This window comes from Sinohyriopsis cumingii, chromosome 15, assembly GCF_028554795.1.
Source record: "Sinohyriopsis cumingii isolate HCF-2022 chromosome 15, ASM2855479v2, whole genome shotgun sequence".
Taxonomy (NCBI): Eukaryota; Metazoa; Mollusca; class Bivalvia; order Unionida; family Unionidae; genus Sinohyriopsis; species Sinohyriopsis cumingii.
Genome location: NC_142975.1, coordinates 17,437,261 through 17,456,565, shown reverse-complemented (window position 1 = coordinate 17,456,565; position 19,305 = coordinate 17,437,261). Strand labels below are relative to the sequence as shown.

General features: G+C 35.8%; 1 protein-coding gene across 2 annotated transcripts in view; it reads right to left on the bottom strand.

Moving 5' to 3' along the window:
* The window catches only part of LOC149781348 (exosome complex component 10-like), a 97,549-nt gene extending 80,691 nt beyond the window's left edge, over positions 1–16,858 (bottom strand). The window contains exons 1-4 of one of the 2 annotated variants that reach the window (XM_089935435.1): positions 16,762–16,858; positions 10,607–10,743; positions 3,018–3,141; positions 586–690 (exon numbers count right to left, since the gene is read on the bottom strand). In XM_089935435.1, the coding sequence (XP_089791561.1) occupies positions 586–690; positions 3,018–3,141; positions 10,607–10,743; positions 16,762–16,848 (453 nt within the window). In that variant the 5' untranslated portion in view covers positions 16,849–16,858. The remainder of the gene's footprint in view (positions 1–585; positions 691–3,017; positions 3,142–10,606; positions 10,744–16,761) is intronic. The other variant, XM_089935436.1, reaches the window with a different exon arrangement.
* Positions 16,859–19,305: the final 2,447 nt, after the last annotated feature.

Genomic DNA, 19,305 nt, shown 5'->3' with positions numbered 1-19,305 from the left:
AAAGACTTGAAAAGGCCACGCCTAATTATCCTACTAATACTCTGTAAGGGTTTGAAACATGTGGCCATTCAAAAGAACAAAAAAAATTAACAATTTTCAAATGAGTCTAACAATGTCTGGAAGAAAACAGGGAGAGGGAGGGGGTGTGGAGCTGAAAGTCTAATGCATATTGATTATATGGTTCATGTATAATAGCAATTTCTCAAAGTGTCTGGGTCTTGTGACAAGAAAAAGAAATTTAAACCAAAACCTTAAACATGCCATCATCGCTGCCATCACAATGAGTGACTCCAATGCCTCGCTAAAGCAAGATAAAAAGTTATTGATATAACTTAAAGTTAGGTTACTTAATGGATCAAAAAAGACTAACGATTATAAGTCAATCTTTGTCCATCTTAGAGTATGTTACAAAACAGCTGCAAAGTCAGAATTTCCATTCACTAGGATTTCGTTAGCTTCCTGAAATTTCACAAACCTGAAATACAACTGACCACAAAACAATGATATACAAATTGTCATTCAGTCCAAGGAAAACAATTTTTTTACAAAGACTTATGTAGTATGCAGTGAGGGTTAATTTATTACTTTCTTGTTCCAGCTTGCTGTAGCAGATTGTTTTGGTGTTGCGGTGGCAATAACCAAGGGGTTCTCTTTCTTCTTCAAACCAGAAACCTCATCCAGCCAGTTACCCTGAAAGACCAGTGAATCAAAATTTGCTAATTCTCCCTGGGACAAAAGGTCTCCATTCAACATCCCTTAATAAAGTCCACTATTGTAAAATCATTGCTTAGGGCTGTTCCATTAAAACATACAAGGGACCCAAGGAAGGCACTTTTAATGTGTGGTACTCACCAATAGATGCAATTTATAATTTTCTTATCATCTGCATAAGAACTCTGTGAAGTCAAAGAACCTGACATATACTTTTTTTTAAAACTGCTTTCCCTGGATACTATGTATGTTTAAATGGAACAACCCTTACTGCAAAGTTCGAAAATATCACATTACATTTATATCTATTGTAACACTATGAACTCTGATAATGATTGTGATTTATGAGTTTCTGGGTTTAATGCTATTTTTTAGCACATGACAGGCCATATATGACCAGCCATTGTTACTGGTAGAGGAAAAGAGCCAAGGAAGATCCCCAGGGATAACCACCAACCCACAGGAAGCTACTGGCAAGCATTCTCAAATACCCACAATAGTCAAGCCATGACTCAAACTAATGCAGGCAGAAGCAAGATGTCACTGATAAGTAAAGGTGAGTGGACCAAACTTCCACTTGGGGTCCCCAGTAGAGACTGGATGTAAAATGACACAAATAGAACTTCTCTTATTAAATAAATAAAAGAAAGGAAAATTTCTCAAACAATTTTAATATTCAAAAATACAGTTCCATGAAAAAGAAGTGACCCAGGTGGGCTGATGTTGCTCACGTGCCTATTGGACATATTTTGGCTTTTGAATTCAATTCAAATGCATATCAAAACTGAAGTGAGAAACGGAAATCTTGCTGTTTATTACCTATTAAAGCTGGTGTAACTTATCTTTCTTGGCATAAAAAATGACACATCATTCAATATGTAAAGAAATTCTGATGTTAGAATACATTTACAAAAAAACAATGAAAGTTTGATTTGGTTAAAAACACTTTTGGTTGTTTTGCCTAGAGAATATACTGTGTGTTACTTAAAAATATATATATGTTTTCACAGACGTCATGATTGAGTACGCAAATACCCACAATGCAACTTGTGCGCACCTTCTCCCACCATCTTGAGCCCCTAACAAACCTTTGTCAACATTAGTCATCATGTATATTCAAGATAATAATCTATTTAACTGTCGATAAGGGCATTCGCTTCATCGAAACAATACATAGATTATACTTAAAATTAAATGCCCTATAGCATGAAAATAAAAATAAAGCTGGAAGTTCCCTTGCTTATATCGAAAGACAGAATAGTGAGGTTCAACTGAGATGGTGCATATTGCTAAGAAATAGAAATGCAATTATTTTTGTTTACAAACAGACAATATTTACATTTTTAAAGTGTTTCGTATCATATCCCTAAGCTTGTCACCTTGAAAGAGTATTTCCGGACAATGATTTTTGAGATACAATATCAGTTATGAATTGAAATTTCATATTATGTGTTTTATGCCAGAACTTTTATATACAAAAATTTTTCGTGTCAACAGGTGTTTGTGCCAGAGACAGTTGACAAACCAATTTAATTAGTATGGTCAGATATAGTATTTATGGTGGAGATGATGGACGTAGGATGATAATGAATGAAAGCGTTAACCATTCAAAGAAGTTTCATCTTCAGTGTGTTCAAACGAAACACGTGCCTAATGGAACATGACTTTGTGTCAAATGTCAAAAAGAAGTATTCCTGAAATGCTTTTAGAAATATTAAATATTAAATTATATATTAACAATTAGCTTTTTAACTTGAACGATAGCCAAATGATTGATTTCAGCCCACAAAAGTTGAAAATCATTACATGTTTCTACTTGTTTGTGTATATATTTTGTGTATGCATTTGTTTATTGATCGATCTATTTGTTTATGAAAGAATAACAATGATGGTTGAACTTTAAATGTTTTACTTGAAGAAAACAAGTAGAAAAGTCAAGCATTTGGTCTTGTGCGGTTGACAGGCACAACCGAATGTGATGTAATTTTATATTATTACACACAAAATGAGACGTGCCTTAGTAATTAGGTGTTCTTATCTTAGGTGCCCGTTTGAGAAGCTAGGAATGGCGGATATGGAAGTACAAATGTTTTGTGACGTCATGTGAAAACAACGGATATGTACATATATATATATATATGTATGTAGGTAGGTATGTATGTATGTATGTATGTATGTATAGAGAGAGAGAGAGAGAAAGAGTTGTCTTGCCTAGATGATATACTGTGTGTTACTGTAAAAAAATATATATATATTCGCAACTGGTGGGGGTGGGGTTAAAAAAGTAAACTTAGCACAATACATACCACTCTTTCAAGTAACTGATCATTTGAATCAATCAGGATGTCGAGTTTCTCCTCAAAGTCCACACCCTGTTTGGAATGGGCAATGTTCCCCTTGACGTTTTGATGCTTCATCAAACTTTGCATTCTAAAGAATAAGATATCATAATACTAAAATAAGGTCAAACATGATTTTATTGAAACAGCTGGAGTGGATTTTATAAACTAGAAGTTGTTGTTGTTGTTGTTGTTGTAGGGTTTAATGCCAATTATAAACTAAATGTCATTTTATGCCAGTAAATATAAAACAAAGAGGCTCAAGTGTGTCTGATATTTTGCCACTCTGAACATATTAAAACTGCAGTTAAAGTCAGTCATCATCTCTCTCTCTCTCTCTCATATATATATATATATATATATATATATATATATATATATATATATATATATATATATATATATATATATATATTAGGGCTGTGCCAAATAGTGGTTTTAACTATACAGCCAAATATGAATTCAACTGAATATGAATACAAATAGTGAATGAATGTTCCCAAAAAATAATTTAATTTTTTCAGCAGGCATAATGATATTTTTATAAATTATAAAGTAACTAATAATACACTCACATACACCAGTGATGAATGGCTTAGAATCCAAATAACAAAACAAACATTTTACATCTAATATGATTGTTACGGGGTACAAAAGTTGCAAACAATAACATCCAACACAAAGTATATTCCCAGCCAATTTTTAATGTTCACCCAAGCTAGGGCTCAAGACGACTGCACTTTACAGAGAACAATTCTTTAGTTTTACACCAGGGCAATAGTTTATCAAAACAACAGTGATGACAAATGCAGACTCCAACTCCAATGGGTCAGAATCTTTATCAGTATCAGATGTGAACTAGGTAGAATTTGTTTCTAACATTACCATATCTGACTGCTTAAGATCCTTTAAACTAACACTACCATGTACACCACCGTCTCTTGTCTTAATGATAATCAATATTTATACAAATAAATTGGAGGGAAGTGTTAGGCATTAATATGACGGCAACACCTTCCCCCTTAAGAGAAAACTAGTTTTCGAACAAAATTATAAAGGATGGATAAGCAAGATCGAAGGGTTAATATTTGGCTGTATACAGTTCTATGCAATTACCTTACTTCAAGAAATTTAAAAGTTCTAGCATCTCCCTGGCAATTAGAGTTCTATCAAATAACATACAGTGCAAGCATTCAATGAGTCACTAAATATTTCCATATTCCGAATACAACATTTAGCACAACATCTAAAACAAACATTTTGGATTCACTTAAAATCAAACTGATGTGCATTACGAAAGTACTTAATTAGTACACAAGCTATAATATGCATTATCATATGGGTCTTAATTCAGATAGGTCCAACAAGAATGAACACTAAAACACATAGTCTTAGACTCCAGCACGTGACAATCCATCAGCATTTGCATTCTCTGCTCCCCGACAGTGTTTGATCGTGAACTCATATGGTTGCAGACACAGGGACCATCTCAGAAGCAGTTGGTTTTTTCCTTTGTTTTGGCTTAGCCATGTTAGTGGGTTATGGTCAGCTTCAACACTGAATGGAGCACCACACAAGTAGTAGTGAAGAGATTCTATCGCCCATACTATCGCAAGGCATTCTTTCTCAATTGTAGAATAATTCTGCTCCCTGGGCAATAGTTTGCGGCTGAGATACGCTATCAGATGTTCGTCCTTATTGTCATTGTACTGACTCAAAACAGCTCCAATGCTCGCATCACTTGCATCCGTTTGCAGTACAAATGGGCGTTCAAAAACAGGATTGATCAGGATAGGTGCCTTTACAAGTGCATTCTTCAAATCACTGAATGACTTAACAGCTGTCTCATCCCATGTAACACGATTTGGCTGACCCTTCCTTGTCAAAATACAAAGCGGAGCCAAGAGCTCAGCGAAATTCCTGATGAATTTTCTATAATAGCCCACCATTCCTAGAAAGGATCGAACCTCTTTCTTTGTTGTCAGGAGTGGGAAGTCAACCATAGCTTTGACTTTGCTGTGGTCTGGTTTAATTTGCCCTCCGCCAACAACGTGACCAAGGCAAACAATAGTATCCTTTCCAATGTCACACTTGGAAGGTCTAACTGTCAGATTGTTTTCTCGCAATCTCTCCAAGACTGCTCGTAGATCCTGAAGGTGGTCATCCCAGGTCTCACTATAAATAATGATGTCATCAAAGTAAGATGCAACATTAAGTAATTTGGCCAGCAACAGGTCCATCATGCGTGAAAATGTAGCAGGTGATGTTTTCATCCTGAAAGGCATAACGGTAAATTCATAAAGTCCAAAGGGTGTCACAAAAGCAGATTTCTCCTGCGCTTCTTTTGACAGAGGTACCTGCCAGTAACCTTTGGTCATATCGAGTTTGCTAATATATTTTGCATTTCCCAACTTCTCAAAAAGTTCGTCTATCCTTGGTGTAGGATAGGCATCAAAGAGTGTGACGTTGTTCAATTTTCGGTAATCAACACAAAGTCGCAGACTTCCATCTTTCTTTTGAACAAGGACAATTGGTGAACTCCATGGGCTTGTAGATGGTTTTATCAATTCTTGCTGTAACATTTTGTCTACTATAGCTCTGACTTCAGCCCTTTTTGCATGGGGAATACGATAGGGTTTCTGCGTGATTGGAATGTCTGTTGTTGTTCGAATGTTGTGAGTGATCAAGTTGGTTTTGCCTGGTTTTGAAGTTAGCACGTCTTCAAACTCCGAGCATAATCTTCGCACCTGTTCTCGCTGTTCTTTCATCAGTCTACCATTCAGACTGATTTTGTCCAAACTTTCCATGTCGGCCAGTGGGAATTCAATCCGTCCTCCTCCATCAAATTCATCACACACAGTTGTTGATAACATTACAGCTCTCTTGTACTGACGTAATAGGTTACTATGGTAGGTTACTTGTCCTCGCCTACCACCAATGTTAATCTTGTAATTAACGTCATTAACCTTACTAATGACACGATAAGGTCCCTTCCAGTGAGCTTTCATCTTCGATGCATCAGATGGCAACAAAACTAGGACCTCATCTCCCGGCCTAAATTCCCGTTTGGTAGCATTTTTGTCGTACCATGATTTAACTTTCTTGTGACACTCTGTCAGATTTTCTTTCACTAACTCACTTACATCAACCAATCTCTGGCGAATCGAAAGCACATGTTCAACAACTGACTTATGTGTCTCACCCTCACCGGTGAATAGATCCTTAAGAATCTCCATCGGCCCTCTTACTGGCCAACCATACAGCAGCTCAAACGGCGAAAAACCAGTTGCTTCATGTGGTACCTCCCTATAGCAAAACAGTGCATAAGGCAGCATCACATCCCAGTCTTCACCGTTCGTGGAACACAGTTTCTTCAAGACAGCTTTGAGTGTGCCATTCAATCTTTCGACCATTCCACTGGATTGTGGCCTGTAAGGAGAAGTTGTGATCCCCTTGATGTTCAACATGTTGTAGAGTTCTTTCAGAAGTGTGCTTGTGAAGTTGGTACCTTGGTCTGTAAGGATAATCCTAGGTATACCAACCCGACTAAATAGGCCAATTAAGGTGTTGGCCACTGTTTTGGCATCAATGTCCTTCAAAGGAAATGCTTCCGGATACCTGGTAGCTTCATCTACTATGGTTAGTATATATTTGTTCCCCGCCTTTGTGCGCTGTAGTGGGCCAACGATATCCATCGCAATCTTGACAAAAGGGTCAGACACAATTGTTGGACACACCATTGGAGCTTTCTCCTTCCCTGTTCTCCTTGCTGTCTTTTGACAGATGTCACAGGCCCGACAGTGCCTCTGAATATCCCCAAACATTCCTGGCCAATAAAATGCGGTTGTTATTCTTGCTTTCGTTTTCTCCCTTCCTAGATGACCAGCAAGCGGTCTATCATGTGCCAACTCTATCACTGCTTGACGTAACTGCTTTGGCAAAACTAATTGGATTCCATATTTTTCTCCATCCGACGACTTCCACTTCCGTTTTAAAATTCCATGCTCCCAGAAAAATGCTATGTCCATGCCTTCTATTTCACTTGCAGATGACAGGGCCTTTTCTCTCACTCCAGCCAACGAGCTGTCATTCTTTTGATACTGAGAAATTAATTCCACACTAACATTGTGCAGCTGATCAAGCGACAAGTTCTTGTCATCAGCCTCATCTTCACGATGGATGTCATCCTCATCCTCATCAGGACCATGATCACTATCTTCGTCCAAAAATAGCCTATCTACATGCACGTCATCCAATTCATGGGATCGGACCCCACATTCTTTTATTTTCCTTTCACTTTCTTCAGCATCCTCTTTCTGCGCTCTTGCCTGGTTCCTCGTTACTACCATAGTCCTTTTTTTCCTACGTAGAATGTCCATACCCAGCAGCGCTTGTGCTGCCAAGTCAGATACCAGTCCAACCTGGACATGACCCTTGTAGTATAGCGTGTCTAATTCTACTATGGCTAATTTCGCCTCAAAAGGCTGTCCAATGGCAGTGTAGAATGTCAGGTTCTGTCCTTCAAGGATACATGACTTATCGACAAGGTTCTCACGTATCAAAGTCATTTCTGCGCCTGTATCTTTAACAAATAATACTTCCTTGTTGTTCACTGTTCCCGGTACATTTATTAACCGTTCACCAATGGTATTCTGGACAAAGTAGGTTGCTTGATTTTGTTGTTTTCTGCTGGGACAGTCACGCAAAACATGACCCTTCTGGTGACATTTATAGCACTTTTTGTCTCCATAGGATTTTTCTATCAAACCAGTTTTCTTGGACTGAGGTGAACTTGATGCTTGGTTATTTGCTTGTTGTCGGCTGTGCTTATGGTCGAACTTGCTGTCACTGATGGGCAAAACATAATCCTCAGCAGCATCGACAACAGAGCCATTGCCTTTATTGCGCCTTATCCACTGGGCCTGCACTGGTGGGAGAGCCTTCAAGAAGTATTCATCTGCTAAACATCTATGTGGATCACGACTATCAATGAACCGTGTTAAATACTGCTCTATACGTGCCATCAGACCTCTGTATGTTTCATTAGCATCCCTTCTTATGCTAACTAACTGGTTAAAATATTCATGAGGTCTTTTCCCAAACCTATTTATTAGGGCCTTTCTTAGCTCAACATAGCTTTTACTTGTTTGTTGTGCTACCTCTCTTGCCTCCCCTGTTAGCAGCATTCTCAGTTGCAGGGTTTTCATTTCTTCGCCCCATTTGGCGTGATCAGCCACGGCATCAAATTCTGAGAGAAATGTAAGAATGTCTTCATTCGCTTGATGATTGTAAGTTTGAAGCTTGACTTTGAATGGGAGGCTGTCATTCTTTTTATCTATGTCTTTCTGATGTTTCACCCTTTCTATCTCTAACTCCAGCTCTTTAAGTTTAAGACTGTGCTCCATTCGCAACTTCTCCCTTTCAAAGTCTAATTTTTGTCTCTCAATTTCACATTCCCTCTCTAACTGTAACCGGTCACGTTCAGTTTGCTTGTTGGTGTCCTTGGATGTTTTTAGTTTGCTCTGTGTTTTCTTTAGTTTTTTTACAGGCTGCTCTTCCTCTATTTCCATGTCATATGGTTCTTCACCACTGAAGTCTCCCTCAATATCTGTGAATTGCATCAAATTTGTTTGCTGTTTCCATCTGGTTCTATCCCTTGCAATGCTGTGCTCTTCAACAATCGTTCCTACTTCCTCATCTATAACACCACCTTGGGTTGTCATTTCAATCCTTATTTTGTTTATCCTTGGCTTAACAGGAATCTCACCCACACAAAGTTACAGAGTATATCCAATAGCAATTTACAGCTACACTACTCAGACAAAACTTTGGTACTTGTGCTGTTTCAATGTTACTGTCAAATTTCCAACAACTTTGCTATCCCACCGCTGCCACCAAAATTGTTACGGGGTATAAAAGTTGCAAACAATAACATCCAACACAAAGTATATTCCCAGCCAATTTTTTAATGTTCACCCAAGCTAGGGCTCAAGACGACTGCACTTTACAGAGAACAATTCTTTAGTTTTACACCAGGGCAATAGTTTATCAAAACAACAGTGATGACAAATGCAGACTCCAACTCCAATGGGTCAGAATCTTTATCAGTATCAGATGTGAACTAGGTAGAATTTGTTTCTAACATTACCATATCTGACCGCTTAAAATCCTTTAAACTAACACTACCATGTACACCACTGTCTCTTGTCTTAATGATAATCAATATTTATACAAATAAATTGGAGGGAAGTGTTAGGCATTAATATGACGGCAACAATGATGCATGAAGACGGCAAGACACACACGACTGGCTAGTTCCAGAATGAACCGCCTGCTTGCCTCCTGCCAAGCCAGCTAGAGCAAGTAAACAAAGCTGATTACAATGAGTCTGCTGTTCATGAACGTTGACTTAATTGTACTATTCATATTCGGCTGCAGCATACTAATAATTGAATAAACTATTCGGCACCAAAGCGAATACAAAGTGTATATTCAGTACAGGCCTAATACATGTATATAAAAATATATATATATATATATATACATACACACACACACACACACTTATATAAATATATATATATATATATATATATATATATATATATATATATATATATATATACACACACATATCATGCATAAATAATTCTAATGTTTGCAAATAATTAAACAGCCTGACAGAACTATAGAACTTTTAAGAAAAAATGGATCTATTAGCACAGGACTGTTACTGCAAACCCTTTTAATATACCTCTGCGTAACAGAGATCCCTAAAGTAATCCATCTCAAACTATTATTTATAGATAAACAGATATGCTTTCGTAATAGGGTAATCTCTCTCAAGTTGTTAATTACAGATCAAACATTTGCCTTGATAATAGGGTAATCCTCACTAATTGTTACTTATAGATCAAACAGATATGCCTTGATAATAGGGTAATCCTGTCTAAATGTTTATCACAGATCAAACAGATATGTCTTGATAATAGGGTAATCTCTCTCTCTCAAATTGTTTATCATAGTTCAAACAAATATATCTTGATAATAGGGATATATCATTCAAATTCTTTATCATAAATCAAACATATTCCTTCATAATAGGGTAATCACTCTGAAACTGTTAATTAGCACCCCACAAAAAAACAAGTGTTTTGTACTGCACTGGTTTAAAAATTAGGGTAGGTGGGAGGGTTTTCTTTTTTTTAATTACAACATTATATATTATAATAATTAGGAAATATAATGTACAAGCACTTCAAGTACTGAGCTAAACCAGATCAATTAATTTCAGGAACATTTTTTAACATGTTTTTTTAATTGGGGTGGAGGGGAAGTACTGTAGTCAGCAACGAAAATTGGGATCATCGGCCAACCAAATGCACATTGTTCTTTTGGCCTTATAAATGAAATAGATATGCCTTGGTATTCCCTCTCAAATTGCTAAATATTAATCAAACAGTTTAAGCTGATGCTAACTTTAGTTATGGTGGTCACAAAAATGACATTTAAATTGGTCAAAATAGTTGGTTGATGGAAAATTAACATGCACATACAAGTGTAGACATCTCCGTCCCTCAATTGCCATAACATCCTGAAAGCCTTGAAAACTAGAGTAGTAGTCAAAGTCATCCCCTTCTGCTGGTAATTCATTGGATGATTTTGTAGCCTGCAGTACAGCCGTCAACAGGTACTAAAATGACATTCCGGTAATATAATAAAACGGTAATATAATAAAATCAAAGGCAAATACACTTTTCAATAATGCTCTGTTTAATGATCAAGTTAAAAATAAATGAACATAACTATTTTTCTGTTAAAAGCAATGGATGGTAAAATACATGTTTAATTGGCACAGTTACCATCTTAAATCGATGCATATTGAATAAGAAACACACCTGTAGTGAAAACGCATAAGGCATATATAATAGTTTGCTTTATTTAGAGAACCACAAATTCGTACATATACATGAATACTGTTTATATATACATGCCTAATGTATAGCATGAATAGAGTATCAACACTGTGTACTCACCCGTGAATCTCATCATATACATTAAATCCACAATACAAGAGATTACATAGAAAATATGCACACATACAGATTTAAAATATTCAGTAATTTTGTCACAGGTCATATTGGTCTGAATTCAGTGGAAAAATGTAACACAATCACGTAACAAATGATGAAGCACATTTACTTTTAAGCATATCCTAAGTTGGTAAAAGTTAGTTTGCGTTTTAAGCTGCCATTGGTAGCATTCATAAGCATAAACTTTCCTCTGCAAGAAGGAAACTTCAGCAAACTATTTTATCTGGATACATTTTTAAAAAGGAATTGGCCGTTGTTTGGTCTATTCTAATTACTGTTCCTCTCTGCCTAATGAATAAACCAATAAGTAAGATGTGGGATTTTTAATTTCTTTTTACATTTGTGGTGTCAGCGTGATGCTGCCTTCCAAGCATGCATCAGAAATTTAACAAAGGGTCAACAGACAATAGAGATGCAGGTGTTCTGGTCTGACAACAAGGATTATTACAGAAAATGTGAGTATTCTGAAGGTTATAATTTTGAGTGAAAAGAAGAGGAATTTTACTTACCATCCACAAACAAATGTTAGTCTTTGTAAATATATTAATTATAGCGAGTGACCAAAAATGTGATGAAAGATAGTGCCTCATCCGACTGATCTCAGTTATCAGAAATGTCAACAACAAAAAAGTGCATATCTCACTAGAGCACTCATGCTAGATGTCATGATAAGCGGACTATGATATAACAATGCACTGCTTAGATGGTTTGTCAATTTGGACAAAGAATTTGTTTATGTAACAATAGACGTATTTCAGTGCATTTTACATCCAGGTTGCAGCTTCCTTTCATGGGGCCTCTGAATTTCTCCACTCCAAACCATTGGTTGTATATACAAGTTTCAACAGCCAACAATATTGGCAATAAAAAAAAAATCACCACATGGTATATTTTGCTGCCAATAAGGAAAAAATCCCAGTTTGCGACATTGGCGAAGCCCTACACGATCCCAGAATAAACTTTTTACATGTTATTTTCGTACTTTTAAGAAGAAAACACTACTTTTTCATGTACGAGAAAAATGCATATAAAATTTCAGGAGCCATGCCACGATCGTCTTGTATTATTCATACGTTATCTCTTCCCCAAAAGGTTTTTCTCATACTTTTAAGAAAGAAACATTTTTTCATACACAAGAAAAATACTAGTATATGAAATTTTGGGAGCCACACCACGACCATGCTATAGCTGTATCTGTGTTATAACAGCATGCTATGGCGGGGTAACACTATTAAAAGGACCTTTGGTGAAAAGTCCATTTTAATACAGACTTCTGTTTGAGAGGAGTAGAAATAACATTATTAACGTCAGTTTTCATCATTTTTAATTAGGACCATCTAGACACCATAAAAACTTTTCTGGTGAAATTAATTTCCATTTAAGAAGAGTAGTGACAAGATTTTGAAGATGGCTGCCACAGTAGCCATACTTAATGACATTGGCACCATTTCTACTTTGTACCAACTATACATCATAAGTTTGCTATAATAATGGTAATAAGTTTTAAATTCTGCTATAATAATGGTTCACTCAGGTTTACATAGATGCAGGTATGATACTTTAGAGTTTCTTATAAATGATATTTTAACATTTTGGAATTATTGTATAAATATGCAACTTCAATGTGAAAAGGAACATAAACATGTGGGAATCATTTAGTAATCTCTCCAATTAATCATAATAAACCAGTGGTAATAGCATATTGGTAATTCTATCAAATCAAATGAAATTTTTATGCAATATCCAACATAAACTAAACTTTCTACAGAAAAATACCAGAGAATAGTTTGTTTAAAACTTGGCATTTTAAACATTTATTAACAAAGATGTCCCTTTTATACTACTCTCATGCTTTTGGTCAACATTTTTATCCACGGACCAGTCTACATAAAAAATTGACTCTTATCAAAATGCTTATTAATTACAGTTTCTTGAGGACTATCTAATGATGGTGATCATTACAGCAAGAACTGTTTTGAATTGCTTCAATTTTTTTAAAAAAGAAGCCTTCATTAACCCTTAATGAGCTATGTTGTTTTGCTGCACAAGATCCCTCAGTGCTGAATTGTTTGACAAAAAAAGGAAGAAAACTGCACAGTTTTTAAACTGCATGCATTTCAATAAATATACACAATAGATACATAAACCCTATATGAAAAATGATGGTGGATGTATAAACTTTAAGATTAGCATCAAGATACATGCGCAAGTTCAACATATTTGCATGTACAGGTACAAATACAGGTAAAATTACAAGTTTTGACTGTATTTCATCTGTATTTTTGTTTGTTTTTTAATGAAAAGCTCCAATATATCTAAGAAATGTTACATTCTTTTGTAGTTCAACCATGTACATGTACATGTTATGTCTGTCACAATGTTATATCTAAATTGTGAAAATCACAGGTCATTGTTGTAGTGTTTAACGCCATTTTTCAGCACTAGATAGGCTATACATGGCGGCCAGTATAACTGGTGGAGGAAGAACCCTGGAAAACCCAGGGAAGAACCACCGACCCACGAGAAGCTACTGGCAGGCTTTCCCACGTACCCACGCTAGCCGAGCCTTGGACTCGAACCCACGCAGACAGAGGTGAGATGGCAGTGATCCGGAACGGTGAGCGCTTTAGACCACTCGGCCACAGCAAATTTTCGTCCTCTCCTAGTAGGTTCGGACACATCTCCTGCTTCCAGAACCAATGACTTCACTACTGAGACACGGAAATCATGGTGACTTAGTTTCTTCTGCAAAGGTGAGAATTTCAGGTACAACTGATAGGCATTTAAAATGCATACATTCAGTAGATGAAACAATAGTTTTCTCCACCATTTCTTGGATTTCCTTACTACAGGATTGTACTGGTTAAATTGGTCACTTAAAGTTACTCCTCCCATGTTTTTCACATAATCCACAATACATGTGGGTTTCATCACAGGTGTGTTTGTAGCAAAATTTGTTTTATTGATCAATGCTACCTTAGCTTCATGAAAACTTGAGATCATATTTACATCTCGTTTGTCATGATATTTCACCAGTAGCAAATTGTCCTCTCTGCAAAAAATACACTCACCCTGGTTTAGCTTTTTTTAACCTTCATTGCCTCTGCAACACCTACTCTATTTGTTCGCAAGGTTCCACATGCAGAGGTATTTAGCAACTCAAGTTCATTAAAAAGTTCAGGTGATGAATAATAGTTATCCATATATACTCTGTGTCCTTTATTCAAAAGACTAGACTTGCAAAGCAAACCAATCACAAGTTTTGTTGTTTTACTCAGCTCATCAGTGTTTAGTTCTAGTCCTTCACAATAATTGTCAAGGTCTCCACCTGTTTTACCATCATAAATGTGGTAGCCAATACAATATCCACTGCTTGCCTCACACACCTGGAACAGCTTTATGCCAAACTTGTTAGGTTTGGCAGGGTTATAAACTCGAAATTTCAGATGACCTTTCCAAGGGCAGGTAGCTTCATCAAAACTGAGGTTCATATCTGGTGAATAAACCTCAGCAAATGCTTCAGTTTTTTTAATCATTGGGCGGATCTTGTGTAAAGTGTCACCTTGATTGTTCTCGTTGTTTGCCAGGTGTAAATTGCTCAAAATAGCTAGAAATCTATCCCTACTCATTTTTTTGCTGAAGTATGGGGTTGATATCACATAATCAGTAGCCCAGTATGAATCGAGATCAGATTTATGTACCAAACCCATTGCTATAATCAATGAGAAAAAGAGTTTTAGCTGCTCAGGTGTGACAGGCTGCCATTTTTTCATGCGACTGTTCTCCATCAAGTCTGCCCTATGAACTCTCTGATCTGCATAACGATTTGTTTGATCTACTATCAAATGCAATAACACGTCATCAAAAAAAAGTCTTAAGTAGTCGATAGGTTCACTATTTGCCATTTCAACATTTAATTTTGAAGTACCCGTGAATGGGGGCATGACAGGCATGCCATCTTTTCTTGTCCAGCCAACATGTACATCTGACTCCAGTTCCATGTTGATTCCTAGCTCAAAATCACTCACGGACATTTCCATCAACACTTCGCCAGCTCTAATAATTTCCTCCTCCTCAAATCCTTCAAAATCATTGTCATCACTATCAGAATTCAGTATTTGTTGATAGAAATCACCATCATATTCAGCGTCAGCCATTTTTATTTGTTTCAGGTACCACGTGCTCAAAAGCGAGCATTTGTAAAACTTCTTTGCTCAATTTTTAATAAAGTACAACAGAATGCTTGTTCCGGGCCTTTATAAACCAATCAAATATAGTTTTACAAGCAGTCATGGCAAGTTGAATAGGACACGTACATTGTTGCCTACCTGGAAAACGACTTAAGTCGCGACAAGCACTAAGAGACCTTGAACATCAGCGTGACTATTGTTGCGACTAGCACTTTAAGGGTTAACTGATGGAGGTGGAAGTGCTGACATCAAATTTAAACATGCAAAAAAACTGTTTTATTTAATGATTGGTAGCTATGGAAAAAAATATTTAGAGTGTTCTGGAATGGGTTATTGTACTTTTTATTTCACTTTGTACTCGTATCAAATGCATTCCATATCACTGGGTGGAATGCTTCTCTGAAAATAAGCACTTCCTGACCATGACAGGACATATATAAAGGATCATTTTTCTATTATGATTTTTGTACAGAATTTCAGTGCATTGCTTGTTTATATTTGTCAGGTTAATGAGCTAAATAAAATGTATCATTACACATATACATATTTACATGCTATTCTTTTCAGGAGACCATGTAAAGATATACTTCAAAAATAACAGTTACAGAAAGACCCATTTTACAGTATGTAATGTTATTTGTTATTGAAGAATAACTGCAGAAGGCATTCTATACTTTTTATTAAATACAAGTCATCAGTACAGCTACGAAGGGGAGTAAAGACTGCCCTGAAAGTATTTTCCCCCATGGAACATAAACCCTAGCGAATGTATAACATAAACCGGCTGTTGGTGTGTATCAGTCCTAATCCAGTGTGGAATATCTGATTAATTTTACTGTCAAGTGATACTACAAAGCTAATTAAAATAAGGCTTACACTACACAAATACATATTGGAATATCTGAGAACATCTCAAAATAAGCCCCTGATTTCTGTTTTCGAAAACAAAACTTTAGAAACTTTACTCTTAAGCCTGCTTGAGACTAGTCCTACAGTGTAAGACATGGCACATGTTGGTTTTGTTTTCGTACTACATGTAAGATCTGACGCCCAAAACATAAATATCTGCGTCAAGGTCTTACATGTAGGACTAGCCCGAGACCTGCCATAAAGTTCTATTAAAACTGTAACGTATGTTGACAAATAAATTTTGCTTTGTAAAACGGGGATAATCTACATACCATTCTATTTTAATCAAGAATACATTATAATAACAGCTATGATCGTTGAACAAAACCGTTGTGCGAACGCTAGAGGCGTCAAACACAGTGACATCTTTAAACCAAAAATGTGTTACTTAACGAATTTAAATAACATCATGTGCACGTCGAGGATAAATACTGCTATAGATCTGCTTTTGCATTTTACATAGCAATTATTGGCCATGTATTTCCTTCATTGATAATGTTAGTAAATTAAAATATCAACCTGTGTATATTCATTCACAGTTGGAAAACCTGGAAGAAATTCTCTAGTTTCAGTACTGCCACATGGTTCTGGTTCCGCCATTGTCATTTGTTGGTTGGTTGCTGTTTTTATGTACCTCCGCAAAGTAACCGGAGCAGCCAAATTTGGGTATACAGTATTATACTACTCATGCTGAGGAATACACACAAGGTATTGCTGATTAAAATCAATTATAGTTAAGCTTTATAGAATATCTTGAGTTCCATGTAATTAAAACTAGATGAATCTAGCAAATGCAAATAACAAACTATGGATATCATCTCAATCTTGATTATATAATTCTGTGTGTAAACAAATTGTACCATACATTGTCAGTCAAAGAAAATTGCTTTCAAATTTTTTTATCAATACCAGTTTGAAATTGTGTCAAGTTTGTTTAGAGAAGATTCATTTTGAGTGATATTAGTTAAACTGATATAAAATTCCAATCACTGACATACGCTTCTTGGGAAGAAAAAAAAACTAATTTTGTAATTATCCTATCAAATACAAGTAGTTGTATTTATGCTGATGCTAACAATAGTTTTACTTTGATTTTTGGTCAACATGTAACTGGGGCACTTTGCTCTGTCTTTTTATGCCTTTGCAACAAAAAGTAATCTGTTTTCCAATATATGTCAAATTAATAAATTTCAAGACTTATTCAATACAGAGATCATACTTCCTGACGTGTACTGAGACTTCAGACTGTATTAAAGTGCCTCTGGCCTACCTACCTCTGGACCCTCATTATTGTAATACATGTACCGTGTGTCATGTAGACCTTTAATAACTACCCCTTTACCCTCAGTAGCCACTGACTGTGCACCCTTTGAACGATTAATAATCACCCATTGAGCATCACTGATGCTATGCATCCTGTGGACCCTTAATAACTACACTTGCACTTTCAGTATTAAAAGACTGCAGTGTGTGGACCCTTAATAACTATGGATCCTCTATTTTATGAAACAATGAATTATGGAAATGTACATTTTCCCCAACACGTTCTAGGGAAAAAAACTACTAAGAAAGATAATTACACAGAAAAGAAAATTAATATTTATAACTTGTAGAAGCTAAAATTTACACGCGACAAAAACAAAAAAAAATTACACCAAAGATTTATTATACCAAAGTCTTATTAATTTTACTTCTATGCTGTAATTTTAACCCTCATACTGAACATGATCTCCAAGAACTATTTCTCTTTATTGTTTATTTGAAAGGCCTTCAAGCTAAGACACTATCAAATTTTCATCAAATTCTGTCAAACAGTACTTGAATAAAAGTTTTTCAGAAGTTATAACTTTTTGTAATAGCAGCCATTCTTGATGGCAGATTGTTATCATTTGTGCAAGGATGCTTTCTATCAAATTTCATAAACTTTTACTCTAGCAGACTTTGAGAAAAACTTGTTTGAAGGATTTTGTATTGTTAATAATGGCAGCCATATTTAATAATGGACTGGCATCACATGTAAAAAAATTATGCGAGGATGTTTTCTGTAAAATTTAGTTAAATTCTGTTGGTTGGTTTTTGCTATAGTTTAATCAATGTAATCGTAGTAATGGCAGTCATATTTTCTGGTAAATCAGCATAATTTTACAAAACTTTTTACTTGCTCTTTGATCTTATGACCCTAAAATAAATCAAGTTCTCTCTCACCACAAACTTTGGTAAAGGTAATAAGCAAGGTTAAATAACTGAATTTCTTGTATATATTACATTTTCTTCTTTTTCTCAGTGACTTGGACCTTTGACCTATTGACCCAAAATTTGATAGTTTTTTTTTTAACCCTAACTGCAACCCATTCATAAAGTTTGGTCTAGGTCTATAATGCAGTGAAATGTGTATTAAATTGTGAGCCTAATCTTTGTTCATGATGTAAATAGAATACTTACATAGCAAATGTTTCTCCATGATTGTGTGTGTGTGTGTGTGTGTGATTTGAATTTTTAATGTAGCTTTAAACAAATTTCAGTCATATCACTATGATATTTGCAGTGTGGCATTTTTTTAGTGATGTCTAGCACTGGGGCATAATACTACACACATGTAGCATCATGTCCCACCCAGTTACATTATCCTGACACCAGGCCAACCAGTCCTAACACTAACCTCAATGCTGAGTGCTAGCAAGGCAGCTATTAGTACCATTTTTATGAGTCTTTGGTATGACTTGGTTGGGGTTTGAACCTGTGACCTCCCACATCTGAGGTGGATGCTCTAATCACTAGGCCACAGGAGCAGTTTCCATGAATATAAGTTGTAAAGAGAATGTTAACAAAGCATTTGAGTTTGAAAAATTCTTGACCCAATCTCGTTTAGACTCAAATTTTTCATTGGAATGATTCACATCTAGGTCAAGTAAAAATGTGTCTAAATAGGGATTTGATAAACAAATAATTCCTGTTTTATGTCAGTCTTTGGGAATCCATTTTTATCAGATTTTACTCTTGTGTTCAGATATAATTTGAGAGGAATTATTTAAAATATTCATTATAATTACTAAAGTGCTCATT